Source organism: Tupaia chinensis, unplaced genomic scaffold, assembly GCF_000334495.1.
Source record: "Tupaia chinensis unplaced genomic scaffold, TupChi_1.0 Scaffold000453_1, whole genome shotgun sequence".
Classification (NCBI taxonomy): Eukaryota; Metazoa; Chordata; class Mammalia; order Scandentia; family Tupaiidae; genus Tupaia; species Tupaia belangeri.
Genome location: NW_006159960.1, coordinates 400038 through 413216, shown reverse-complemented (window position 1 = coordinate 413216; position 13179 = coordinate 400038). Strand labels below are relative to the sequence as shown.

Below are 13179 nucleotides of genomic sequence, written 5' to 3'. Positions count from 1 at the left end.
CTCTACCCACACAACCCAAAAAAAAAAAAAAAAAAAAAAAAGAAAGAAAAGTCTTCTGAGAGAGGAAGGACAATTCTTATCTGATCTTTCCTTCCTTTCCCTGTTTCAAATCAACCATCTAAATTTAAACACCAAATACAAATAATCATGAAAGGAAAGGGAAACATTTTTCCTAAGTAGGGACAGTGTATGAGTTGCAGAGAAAAATAATCCAAGGCTTTGGGTGAGCTCTGTGTATTGTGGCACCTTGCAGAAACTGTGACAGGAAGCCAGGAAGCAACCAGCACTTAAAGATAGTTGAGAAGTTCCTCAAAGTTCAGGTCAACGAAATATTTGCACTAATTTGAAGATTTATGGAGCTGGAGGCCAACTGAATGGTCTCTGAGTTAAAATGTTGCATGATAAATGGGTAGAATAACAAATAGAATGTGACTCAAGGTTACCTCCTTCCAGTCACATATATACTTGGACTGCCAGTGCCATTTAATGCCAACCACGAAAGGCTGGCGATGAAAGCAAGGAGTGTTGTTAGCAGGAAACACTGGAAGGGAAAAATGCAGGTATACCCTGTATTCCCTGCTGTTTTGCAAAAAATGGTCAAAGAGCTGTATCAGTGAGATGCCAGAAAAACCAACTAAAAAATTCCAATCAATTCCAAGTCCAGTTGCCAGGGAGGACAATTCCATTCATCATTTTATTAGTTATCCAATGGGAAAAAAGTCATTCCATCGAAATCTCTTTCCGAAAGTACTTGACTGTATTTAGTTTGTTCAAAGTAGGAAGTTTGATCAGATATTAGTGTATCCTACCCTGGATGTAGGATGGAGGAGCAATTTTTTTTTTTCCATTTTGTTTTAATTGGGGTGAGCAAAGATATATTCATCGCATTATGCCAGCATTGGAGCTGGATGAGCAGAAGCCTTGAGGGAAGCTCCATCTTAATGCAGCATGCATCAGGATAGGCCGAATCTGTCACTTAACCTCTCAGCCTTGGTTTATCCAAATGCAAAATGAAAACAATAAAACCTTTGCAGAACTAGGGAGACTATCTGTGAGATGCATGACATGGTGCTAAGTTTAACTAGGCGTTATGACTGAATATTATCCTCTGTTCAGATCAGTATCCTATGGAGCCCTGATTTATAACTCTTTGGGGACATAGAGTCCTTTGAGAATCTAATGAAAGCTGTGGAGTATGTAGTCTTTCCACCCTTGACCTCACCACCAGCCAGTCAAATTTATGCCTAAATTTGCCTGTGTTTTTGGCAGACTATAGGTCACTGAAGCCATTGGCTAATTCCATATTAATGAGTCCTGTATTAGCTGAATAAGAGTTGATAGTTTCTCTGGGAAAGGTAGAATTATAGGGTAAGGTGTGTATACTTTTTGGGTTGTAGGTAATTCTATGAAGCAATATGTACATGTATTTCATTTTACTTTGACAGTAACTATATTGCCTCATGTTTTAGAGTTAGTGGGGGGGGGAACACATAAAACCGGAAGTACTTATAAGAAAGAAAAATAGCACGTTATACATTTTTTGAAGACATAGTTCCCTGTTCGAAGTCTTGGCTAATAAAATGTCCTCTACTTTGACCTACACTGTAATTTTTCTTCTTTTTTATTGTTTGGCTCTGTCTGTACTTACATTTCCGCATAGATTTTCCTGTGGGAACTGAGATGAAAAATTAGAGGAGAAAGCGAACTTTGAGTCATCTCACTGTTCTTTAGCCCAGAATTCCCTTCCATAAAGTTCTGATGCGACTCACCGTTCTCCAGTAAAACCTGGCCGGCACATACATTTTAATTCAGTCTGGAACTCTGAGCAGTTGCCTCCGTTGTAGCAAGTGAGATTTGTCTGCTCATTCCCACAGACTGCTGAGGGTAATCTCCTGCGTCTGGAGAGATAAAAGCAACAGTCACAGCTGTTCATCTTGTTCCTTTCATTCAAGAAAATGTCTTTGAAAGTCCATATATGTAGCCCGTGCCAAGCTAATTAAGTAGTCGGGCTGGAGGAGCTACAGATGCTTAATTGTGCTGCATTATTCAAGAACCACTTTCTTCAGTAAAAAGCTCCTGCTGGAGGGGACCGTAACACGCAAGGCTATCCATCTTCCATTTCTACACAGTTTTCATTCGTGAGATAAGATCTATACTACCGGCTGGCAGTAAATTGAAGGTTGGAAAGTTCCTTGCTGTAGCTAGATTTGCTAATAAATCAACACAGGCCATAGGAAAATAGCATTTCTGCGAAGGGCAGGGAGGCAAGGACAACACCACGGAACCCAAGCACTTGTGTGGTGCCTCCGCTGTCTTGCAGAGCTGAACTGCAGTTGCCCTGCCAAGACTTGCTGTTCCTTATCTAATAATTCATAGCTTTGCAGAATGCAAGCCAAATGCTGTCCAGGAGGTTTGTACACAGCCGTCGATGGGAACCGTGTGTGAAATTCAGTGTGGCTCCTTTGCATAGTAACAAAATTTGCATTAAATAATCCCCATGAAGGCAGAACAGATCGCTAAAATTGAAGCAGAACTTGATTGTAAGACAAAAGTCCAGTGATTGGGAGGGACTGAAGTTTTGAAAACTTTTGGACGTTGCTCAGATCTTTGACCCACTGTGTACGCGTGTGTTATTAGATACATAGGGGTTTTACAATGTTTATGAAAAAATAAAAGTGTGAGTTATTCTGGTACAAAAATTTTTTGAGACCCATGCATAGTTTTTTCTTCCTATGCATTTCCGTAAACCTTTTGAAGACCTCCTGTATACAATAATTATTCAGAAAATGTACAACGACTTGGATTTTGTCCCGCCATGTGTGCTACGGCAAATATGGAGAAGCCAGCTTGTATGATGCTGTGTATGTCTTTGCCCACAACAATGAATCACTGGAGTGGTGGTTGGGGGCGCTGGACTCCCACATGGCTGACTGTGGTTCAAGTCCCTTGAACCACAGCTAGCTTTCTTGCTTTCCCTCTCTCTCTTTCTCTGTCCCACTCTGGTCAAATTAAAATAAATAAATAAAGTTAAATAAGATCATTCTTAAAAAAAAAAAAGGAACTATCATAATGATTTTTAAAAAGAGCTGAAAAAATGTCAACCAGCTTTGAAAGGTCAATTAGCATTGCAAATATGAAGCTTTGTGTACATCTTTGGTTTAATAAACAATTCTTGAATCTCATTAGAAGGTACTTTTGAGAACTTTAGTCTTTGAGACTGTGACTTTGATGAATTAGTCAGAAAAAAATCTGGAGCACTAGTTAATAGAACATGCATGTTTATTATCTAAAATCACTGTAGGATACTCTTGATTGGATTCTGAAATTCTCTTGCCTTTAAATGGGCAGTTTACCTGGCAAAGAACAATTATGGGAAGTAATTACTGGAATGTCAACACTTAGCACTTGTCACTGTCCCTTGTCTTCACAGGCTCTGAACAGTAATAAATGATACAGAGAAACACACACCAACTTCCAATACATACAGCTACATGCTATGTCTGCTAGGAGGCTCATACGATTAAGGTATCACCTCTGAATTAGGGTAATAGCTACAGGCTGCCAACTCCTGTCCAAGTGTTCTGAACAAAATCCTAGAATGTATTACTTGTTAATAATAATTTTTCCTCCCCATAATGACTCAGGTGTATTTAGTAAATTTAAAGTAGTGTAAGTTGTAGAAACAACAATGACTTCTGCTTATCAGGAAATACTAAAGCAATGTGACTTAAAAGGAAAATATTCTTTTTTTAAAAAAAATTATATATAAATATGTAATATATATTTAGTTTTGCGATAGGGCATGTGCACTTGCTGGAGAGGAACGGATCAAGAGAGAGAGAGGGAAAATGAGAAATCCCCCTAGGGAGGATGGCCATACCACTTTCCCTTCTTCTCCATTCTCCTTTCAGAATTTTGGGTGCCTGCGTACATATGCTCAGCATTGTATTTTAAAAAGAGGTATTTGCCTTAAGGCATGTGGACGTGCCAGAGAGAGAGACAGAGACAGTGAGAGGGAAAGTGAGAAATCACACTCCAGCGAGGATGGCCACACCACAATCCCTTCTCCTTATTCTCCTCCCAGGATCTTGGGCACATGTACATGTGTGCTGGTGTGATTCTCAAGCCACTGGGTCTAGGACTTGAGCCATGGTTGTTGGCATGTTTTTCAAGCTGCTGAGACTCAAACTACACAGTCTGCCATGTGTGAACAAGCCACATTACCCACCATGTCACTGGCATATTAGTTCAGGTTACAACCTTCATTTTATGTCCACTTTTATAGTTTTAGACAAAAAATTGTGAAATATTTTGAAATGGGCAAAAGAGATGACTAGGTATTCTTAATTAAATGCTGACTTCTAGTTATATAAAGGACCTTCTAAAATTACCCATTTTTATAGTGTTGTACACTTAGATTTTCTTTCTTACGCTCTATAACAACTCTGTAGGGTATAGAAAATGGTATTAATGCCAATGAATACTGTTCACTGAAATGTAAATAAATTTCTAGAGATACAATTGATCATTATGCTGTGAGAAAGGTATTTCAACACTAATTATATTGCCCTATAGGATGTTGAACAGCTTAGCATTTCGTAGTAAATTTATTTCTTCACTCTTGTGTGAATATTCTTAGATTGTCCTTTGAACTGGTTTCCATATCTTACTAGTTCTCTCATTAAGTAATGATAAATAAAATCATTGAATATTTCATTTTATCTGAAAGTTATAATTTCACTTTTTTTTTTTTTTTGGATAGGTTTTTCCATAGGGCGCATGTGCTCGCCAGAAAGACGGAGAGAGACAGAGAGACAGAAAATGAGAAATCACCCCCAAGGGCGGATGGCCATACCACAATTCCTTCTCCTCCATTCTCCTCTTGGTATCTTGGGAACACATGCACATGCACCCAGCGTGAGTTTAAGCTACTGGGTCCAGGACTCGAACCACGGTCAACTACATGGGAGTCCAGTGACATAGCCATTGCGCTAACTGCTGGTCCCACAATTTCACCTTTTTAAAGTTCTACTTTAATGTAGCCATTTCAGGATTTTACAATATTTAACCTGCTTGAAATAACCCAGGGTATTATTTTATGGTATTATTTTAGGTAATTATTTTAGAAGGTATTATTTTAGAAGTCATTCCTTCTCTAATCATGTTAAAATTTATCTTTTGCATTTATTGAGACCTTAAGGCTGTCAGACACTGGGGCTGTAGTTCATGAAACGTATTTTTGTTTGTTTGTTTTTCTTTTTTAAAAAAACAACTATTTATTTTAATTAATTAATTTATTTATTTTAAAATTTTGACCAGAGAAGAAAGTGGGGAAGTGAAGCCACCAGGTCTGGGACTTAAAACGTGGTCAGCCATGTGGGAGTGTCCAATGCCTCAATCACCATGCCACCTGCTAGCACCCTCATGAAACATAGTTTAACCAAGATGTCTGAGAAAACATTTTGCTTAAAGTCTGGTTGAGACACTGCCATTCCTATTTGTATGACATCCCAACTGATGGTTGTGATGAAAGTGACCCAATTCAGGCCTGTTCAGTACAGCGTACATGTGTACCTTAAGAAGAGAGCTTCCTGAGCTGATCCTATGGCCTGATGCTTAAGACACCTGGATCGCACATGGAAGAATATGTAGTTCAAATACCATCTCCTGCTAAACATGTATGTGCATGCCCAAAATCTTAAAAGAAGGGAGAGATGGAGGAGAAGGGATTGTGGTGTGAACGTGCCACATTGAGGAATGATTTCTCCCTTTTCCTCTCTCTCTCTCTCTCTCTCTCGTGTGCACACATACCTTCTGGCCAAGTTTAAAGAAGAAGAGAGCTTTCTGACTAGACAAAGAAAATGTAGAACATAGCTCTGAAAAACACATTTCAGACTTTTTACTCACCTGCAGAATTTCCCTGTAAAATTCCCAGAACAGAGGCAAGTGTAGCCATTAGCATTACTAATGCAGGTGGCTCCGTTTGCACACCGGTGACTCCGGCAGTTGTCTAGTTCCTCTTCACAGTTCACACCGGCATATCCCTGCTCACACCTGCAGTGGTAGGCTGCAACGCCATCAGAGCAGTTGCCATGGATACAGGGGTTGGAAAGGCATTCATTGATGTTGCGTTCACAGTTCATCCCTGACCATCCCAAGGGACAGGAGCAGTGGTAGGAGCTATAGATGTCCTCGCAGTCCCCTCCGTGCAAGCAGGGACTGGAGTTGCAGGCATTTAACTGCAAGCAGCCAGTCACCACAGGCTTTGTAGAGATTTTGAGAAACTGTTCTTTCTGAGGCTTAGAAGTAAAACCATGAACATTTTCAAAATAAGAGAGATAAATGCCTCCAATTCCTATTGTACTTAGACATCCTTGAGGGCCCTTCATATTGTCCACCGCTCGGCCCCCCACATAAATGTTTGTATCACCCTTCAGAAAGCTGAGGCTTCCGGTAGCCACTGCACTGGTCACAGAAGGTGTCTGGTTGTCCACTTCCATTTGCCACCTGGCGACCTGGGCCAGCGGGTCTGTCATGGAAAGAGCCACTTGGTGCCACGTGCCATCGCTCACTGACCGCCGGCTTGTCAGGCTCAGTGTGTTCAAACTGTTGCCACTTTGCAGTTGAAAAGACAATCTGGAATCTTGAATGCTAATATTAAGAAATTCAGGCTCTTTTTCTGCATGGAGTATCACCATGTTTGCATCCCTTGTTCTGAAGCCGAGTGTGATGTTGGTGAGTTCTCTGGTAATATTCCCATTGCTTCTGAATACTATTTCACTGCTTTGTCCATTAAAAACAGCATTTGCAATACCTAAAGAGAGAAGGCAATACTAATGAACAGCTATTAAATCTAGTCTTGGCTTAATGACCATTGTTTTAGGCATGCTAGGGTCTATGCTTTTGGCTTTTATGTTATTTCTAATTCAGGACTCTTGAGTATAGGAATTATAGTTATCTTCATTTTATGGGAGAGGAAATTGAGACTCACAGGTATTATGTAATTTGCTCATGGTCATGTGACTTTAACAAAAGCCGGAATGTCAAGTCTGGATGGTCTGATACCAACCCGAGCCAGGCACTTCTTTTCCATTGAAGTCATTATGCATATCAAGGTCTATTTTGCCTTTGCTCCCACAAATAGAGCTTTGATCATCTAGTTTATACATAAAGAAGATGATCACAAAGAATCACAAATCTACCTGTGGTGACACAGAAAATTGAAAGTGGAATCTGGCTTCTGATTAATGGAATCAGTAGGCAGTTAAAAGAAGCAGTCTGGGGCCAATCTGTGGCATGGTGGTTGGGGCAGCTGGATCCCATAAGGCAGACAGTGCAGTTCGAGTCCCAGACCCAGTAGCTTGTAAAAACAAGCTGGGAGCATGCACATGGATGCCCAACATCCTGAAAGGAAAAGAAATGGAGATGAGATTGTGGCGTGACCACCCTCCATGGAAGGGGATGTTTCCTCACTGTCTTTCTTGCTCTTTTTCTCTCTGTCTCTCTCCAACAAGTGTATGTACCCTCTAGCAAAATTAGAAAAAAAAAAAGTAGCAATTCAAATGACTGGCAGAATTCCAGTTAGGTGCCAAGCTACCAACTCTGTACCTATACCTAAGTAGCTTCTGGTGGATGGAAAAAATAGATACCCATATCAGTAGCTTTCATTGTATGCCCACATACTGTACGTGAGCACAACATTTTGGGGCAGTCTCCTTGCATTTCTCTAATCAAAGTCCTTTTCCTGTTGTGCAAGATCATTAATTCACAGCTTGTCCCATCTAAAACATCTAACCCTATCTCAGCTTATGAGTCACTGTGATACTTTCTTGAGAAAACAGAAGAAATAGGAATTGCACCAGCTCTCCAGTAAATCCGTAAGCCATACGGAATCTGGATTCTTGCTCTCATGCTACAATGGAGGCACTGTCCATACTCCTGTCCAAAGTCAGCCCGTTCAGGCAAGCACTGGGTCCCATTCACTTCACATGCTGAAGCCGTGATTCCTACGTGTATCCTTTTTTCTGTTCTGCAACATTATTTTCCCTCCCTTTCGACTGTTTCCCATCAGTCCACAAATATACTGTAATTGTTCAGACCTCAAAAAATAACACTCCCGTAAGACCCCAAAGCACTACCCTGACATTCCCCTCCCACAGCTTTCTTGTTTCTCTAGTCTCCAGTAAAACTCCTAATGGTTTAGCATTCTCCTCGCCACTTTCTCAGCCCTGTTGTCTCCATGTGCTCTTTAGTATATGCCGCTCAAGCTTCTGTCCCAGTCACTCCACCGAAACCTCTCTTGTCCAGGTCACAGTGACCTCGAAGTACTTAAGCTGTGGTCAGCTCTTTCCTCACTTGTCAGCAGCAGCTGCCCTTCCAGCACTGTCGTCACCTATGTGTTGGGCACCACACCCAGCCACCACCTGCTTTCTGTCGACTAGTTACTTCTTTGTGTCTCTGCTGTTCTCTGCAGATCTATGGAATAATCACTCTATCTTCAGACCTCTGTCAGATGCCCTCGCATCTATCACATCTTAAAAGAAATCTCAAGTTCTAAACACACCTGTAAGAGTCTACATGGGGCCAGCAGGTGGCGTGGTGGTTGAGGTGCTGGACTCTTACATGGCAGACCATAGTATGAATCCCAGACCTGTCGACTTGCTTTCTCACTTTCCCCTTTCTCACTCTGTCTCTCTCTAGTCAAATAATAATAATGATGATAACAATAATAATAATAGATTATTCTAAAATTTAAAAACAAAAACAAAACAAAAAACTCACCTTTAAGGGAAGAAAAAAAGAGTCTACATTATGATCTGGGGCCAGCAAATGGCATGCTGATTAAGGTGCCAGATTCCCACATGGCCAACTACAGCTTGAGTACCAGACCTGGCAACTTGGTTTCTTGTTTTCTCTCTCTTTCTCAGCTTGAGTACCGGACCTGGCAACTTGGTTTCTTGTTTTCTCTCTCTTTCTCTCTCTCTCCCCCTCACTCTCTCTCTCTCTGGTGAGTGTGTGTGCCCTGTAACAAATTTTTAAAAAATAATAATTATGAATAACATTGAGCAGATAAATTTTTTTCTTTTGGAGAGAGATTTTTGCTATAGGATATGTGTGCTCACCAGACAGACAGAGAGAGACAGAGAGACAGAAAGCGAGAAATCACACCCCAGCGGGGATGGCCATGCCACAATCCCTTCTCCTCCATGCTCCTCTCGGGATCTTGGGCACACATGCACATGTGCCCGGCGTGTGTTTAAGCCACCAGATCTGGGACTCAAATCGCAGTCGGCTACATGGGAATTCCGCGACATAGCCATTACGCCAACTGCTGGTCCTAGAACAGATAATTATTTTAAAATTCAATATCTACATGATTTGAGTCCTGATGAGCGCTCCAGCTGCAGTTCCTACCATGCCCTCCTTCATGTGCCACAGCCACAGAATCCTCTTGCCATTCCTACTCTTCCTCACTGTTAATATTTGTTCCATGGGCCAGGAGGTGGTGTGGTGGTTAAGGGTGCTAGACTCCCACCAGGAGTCCACTCTGGCCGACCAGGGTTTGAGTCCCAGATCTGATGACTTGCTTTCTCACTTTCTCTTTCTGTTTCTCTCTTTTTCATTCTATCTTTCTCTGTTCAAAATTAAAATAGTAAATAAATAAATAAAGTCAAATAAAAGAATTCTTTTAAAAAATATCTGTTCCTATGTTCCTGCTCTCAGAAGCAGTCCCTGACTAAGTTCAAATAGCTGCCTCTTTGCCTCTACTCCCTACCCCATTACTGTGCTTTTTTTTTTTCATAGTTCTTATTACTATCTGAAATTGTGTTGCTTATTGGCATCTTTGTTCCTTTCACTGTCTTTCTGTACTAGACCATGAGATTTATGAGATCTGGAATCTTCTTGTCCAGGTTACACTAAGGCCTTGTGCCAAGAACACTGATGTGTAGCAGGTGCTCAGTAAATATCCTCAAATGAATACTCTATAAAAACAACTCCTTCATCTTTCATTCTAGAAAGCGAGGTAGTAGTTAGAAACTATAGCAGGAGAAAACTTAAGTGTATCATTCAAGTGTATTGTCAGACTGGATTAAAATTTCACTTCTTTTTATTGTTTTTGATTGTTGTATTTCAGCCATGGTTGCAATGGGAGTTATAAAGGTAAAGAGCAACAAGGGTCTCATTGCATGTTTCTAAGTAAAAGCTGACATGACAAATCTCATCAGCTCTCTAACTCCTAAAGGAAGAACATTGTACTGTTATATAAATACATTTTATTAACACTGCTAAGGATTCAGAACTCACTTTTTATGATCTGGGTAAAAACCTCAATATACCCAACAACATTTATACCTCCCCTTTTCTTCAGAGAATGTTACCATTATAGGGGACAACTCTATAATGTAGTGGGTTGTTCTATTAGACCTATTCGTCTCAATATATTTCACTTGGAAAGAAAATATAGTAAGGTCATAAAATCACATAAAATTAAAAGTATACAAAGTAACAAAAGTAATTTCTAGGGTTCATCCAATGCCTATCATAAACCTCCTGGTGATTTACATTCTCTCTCTTCACTAAGATAAGTCAAATTTACAGAAGAGTTCTCCTGGCAGTTTTTGAGATACTGGAGCAGACTTTCTACTCTTTCTGTAGCAGCAATGCTGTAGCAGCAAAGATTTGCTGCATTTATTTTGACGCATGTGTGTCCACATCCTAAACTGCTTATGCGTAGACTAGCAGACAGTGTGCATCCGGTTATTGCTCCTGGATATCACTCTTTCTAGAAATCCTATTTGTTTTTCCTGTGAAAATGTTCGAAATGGTTTAAAACCCTTTGTAGAACACCCCTAGTTCCAATTACTTTAGTATTTTTATCAAAAGATTAACAATAAAAGAAATAAGTTTTTGAAACAGGTAATTCAGAGGTAGAACAATAGAAAAGATTGAATTTAAAATTCTGTGCCACAATAGAGGTTAGATTATATTTTTTATGCCAACTCATCATGTTTTCTCTCTCTATGTAGTATATCTTTCTTTTTAACAAAGAATTAATTTATTTCACTTTATTTATTATTATTACTATTTAATTTGCTATGGGGCATATGCACTTACCAGAGAAATACAAAGAGAGAGAGAAAGAGAGAGAAGAGAGAGAGGGAGGGAAAGCAAGCTGACAGGTCTAGGACTCCAAACATAGTCACCCATGTGGGAGTCTGGGGTCTTACCTACCATGCCATGTGCTGGCTCCTCTTTTATTTTTATTAACAGCTTCATTACTGATTTTTATCTATCTGGTTCCTTACTTTGATGTTCTTGATTAGTCTAATTAATGGCTTATCAAATGTGTTTATTCTCTCAAAAAATAGCTTTTTGTTTTGTTAATATTTTATATAGTTCTTTTATTCTCTATTTCATTTATTTCAACTCTAATCTTTACTACTTGTTTTCTTTTATTTACTTATTTTTTGTTGTTGTTATTGTTACTTTTCTAGTTCCTTAAGATGCAATGGTAAGTTATTTATTTTCTACCTTTCTCTTTTTCTTTTGTGAGCACTAATGGCTATAAACTTGCCTCTTAATGTTTTCACTGTGTCCCAAAGGTAATAGAGAGTAGTGTGTTCATTATCATTGATTCAATGAATCTTTTGACTTCAGACTTAATTTTTTTTAGTAGTTTAAAAGGCATTCAGGAGTATTTTGTTTCAATATTTTGCATATTTTTAAGGACTCTTTCTGCTGTTGATTTCAAGTTTAATTCTATTGTGGTCAAAGATGTTGGGTATAATTTCTATACTTTTAAGTTGCTAGAGGCTTATTTTATGGTCTAGTATGTGGTCAAGCTTTGAAAATCTTCCATGTGGAAATGAGAAAAAAACATATTCCATAGTTGCTGGATGGAATGTTCTATATATGTCAGGTCCATTTGGCTTTTATCAGTTAGTTCCTGAGTTTCTTTGTTTCTTTTTTATCTAGATAATCTGCCCAGTGGTGACAGTGGTGTGTTGAAATCTCCAACAATTAGCATATTGGATCTATATCTCCCTTTAGATCCAGCAGTCTTTCTTTTACATATTTGGGTGTCCTGGCATTGGGTGCATAAATATTTATAATTATCATATCTTCTTTATGAATGAATCCTTTTAGAACAATGTAGTGTCCTCCTTTGTCTATATTTATGCTTTTTATCCTAAAGTCTATTTTATCTGATATTGATATTGCAAGTCCTGCCTTCTTTTTCATTTGCATGAAATGAATTTTCCCAGTCCTTCACTTTCAGTCTCTATATATCTTTGTCAATGAGATGCATAGTATATATTTCTTAAATGTGAAGCATGTAAGTATATACAGTCATGTGCTGCATGAAGACAGTTCTCTCAATGATAGATGGACCACATATATAGAGAATATAGACCAGGTGTGTAGCAGGCTGCCCCACCCAGGTTTGTGTAAGCCCTCTCTGTGACATTTTCACCATGGAAAAATGTCCAAATGACACATTTGTCAGGACGTATCTCCATCGTTAAGTGACACATGATTGTATATTCTTCTAGCAACTCCCCCCTCAAGTACACACACACACACACACACACACACACACACACTGCAATGTATTGCACATAAATGTTTTAAGATATAGAAATACAAAAGTAAATATATTCCTCTCTTTTCCTCAGTTACTTGGGAACCCAGTCTAAATATAATATTTCTGCTACAGACCTTAGGCTGGTCTATTCTCTGTTTTCATTGCATTATTTTAATGCAGTGTTTTCTAAGGTATTTTATGTTTTTTTTTTTTTTTTTTTTTGTTGTTGTTATTGTTGTAAGTGGATGATTTGCTTAAGGCCTAAATCAGGTAAGTGAAAACAGTGAGTTAATCTGAAGAAAAATAATAAGTCCATTTATTTAACAAATGTTTATTGATGTCCAAGTATGGCACTGGTCTAAGAGCTAACCGCAATATGAGAAACTCATAGAACATTTCCCTGCCTTGTGAAACTTACATTCTGGTGCAGAAAGCTATGGTGAACAAATGAACAAATCTAGTTGGCCAGTAACAGAATGGTAGCTGGTGGGGAAATTTTGGCAATGAGGAAATGATGGTATGCTGTCTGTTTTTATAAAAAAATCGATGATGCTAGGGTGTGAGATAAAAATTTTCGGAACAAATCTTTGAAT

At 39.1% G+C, this 13179-nt stretch overlaps 1 protein-coding gene across 1 annotated transcript in view; it reads right to left on the bottom strand.

Moving 5' to 3' along the window:
• Nucleotides 1–13179, bottom strand: part of CRB1 (crumbs cell polarity complex component 1) — a 207944-nt gene that overhangs the window by 52092 nt on the left and 142673 nt on the right. Inside the window, exons 9-10 of the mRNA XM_006155425.2 lie at nt 5908–6814; nt 1770–1898 (exon numbers count right to left, since the gene is read on the bottom strand). Of these exons, the coding sequence (XP_006155487.1) occupies nt 1770–1898; nt 5908–6814 (1036 nt within the window). The remainder of the gene's footprint in view (nt 1–1769; nt 1899–5907; nt 6815–13179) is intronic.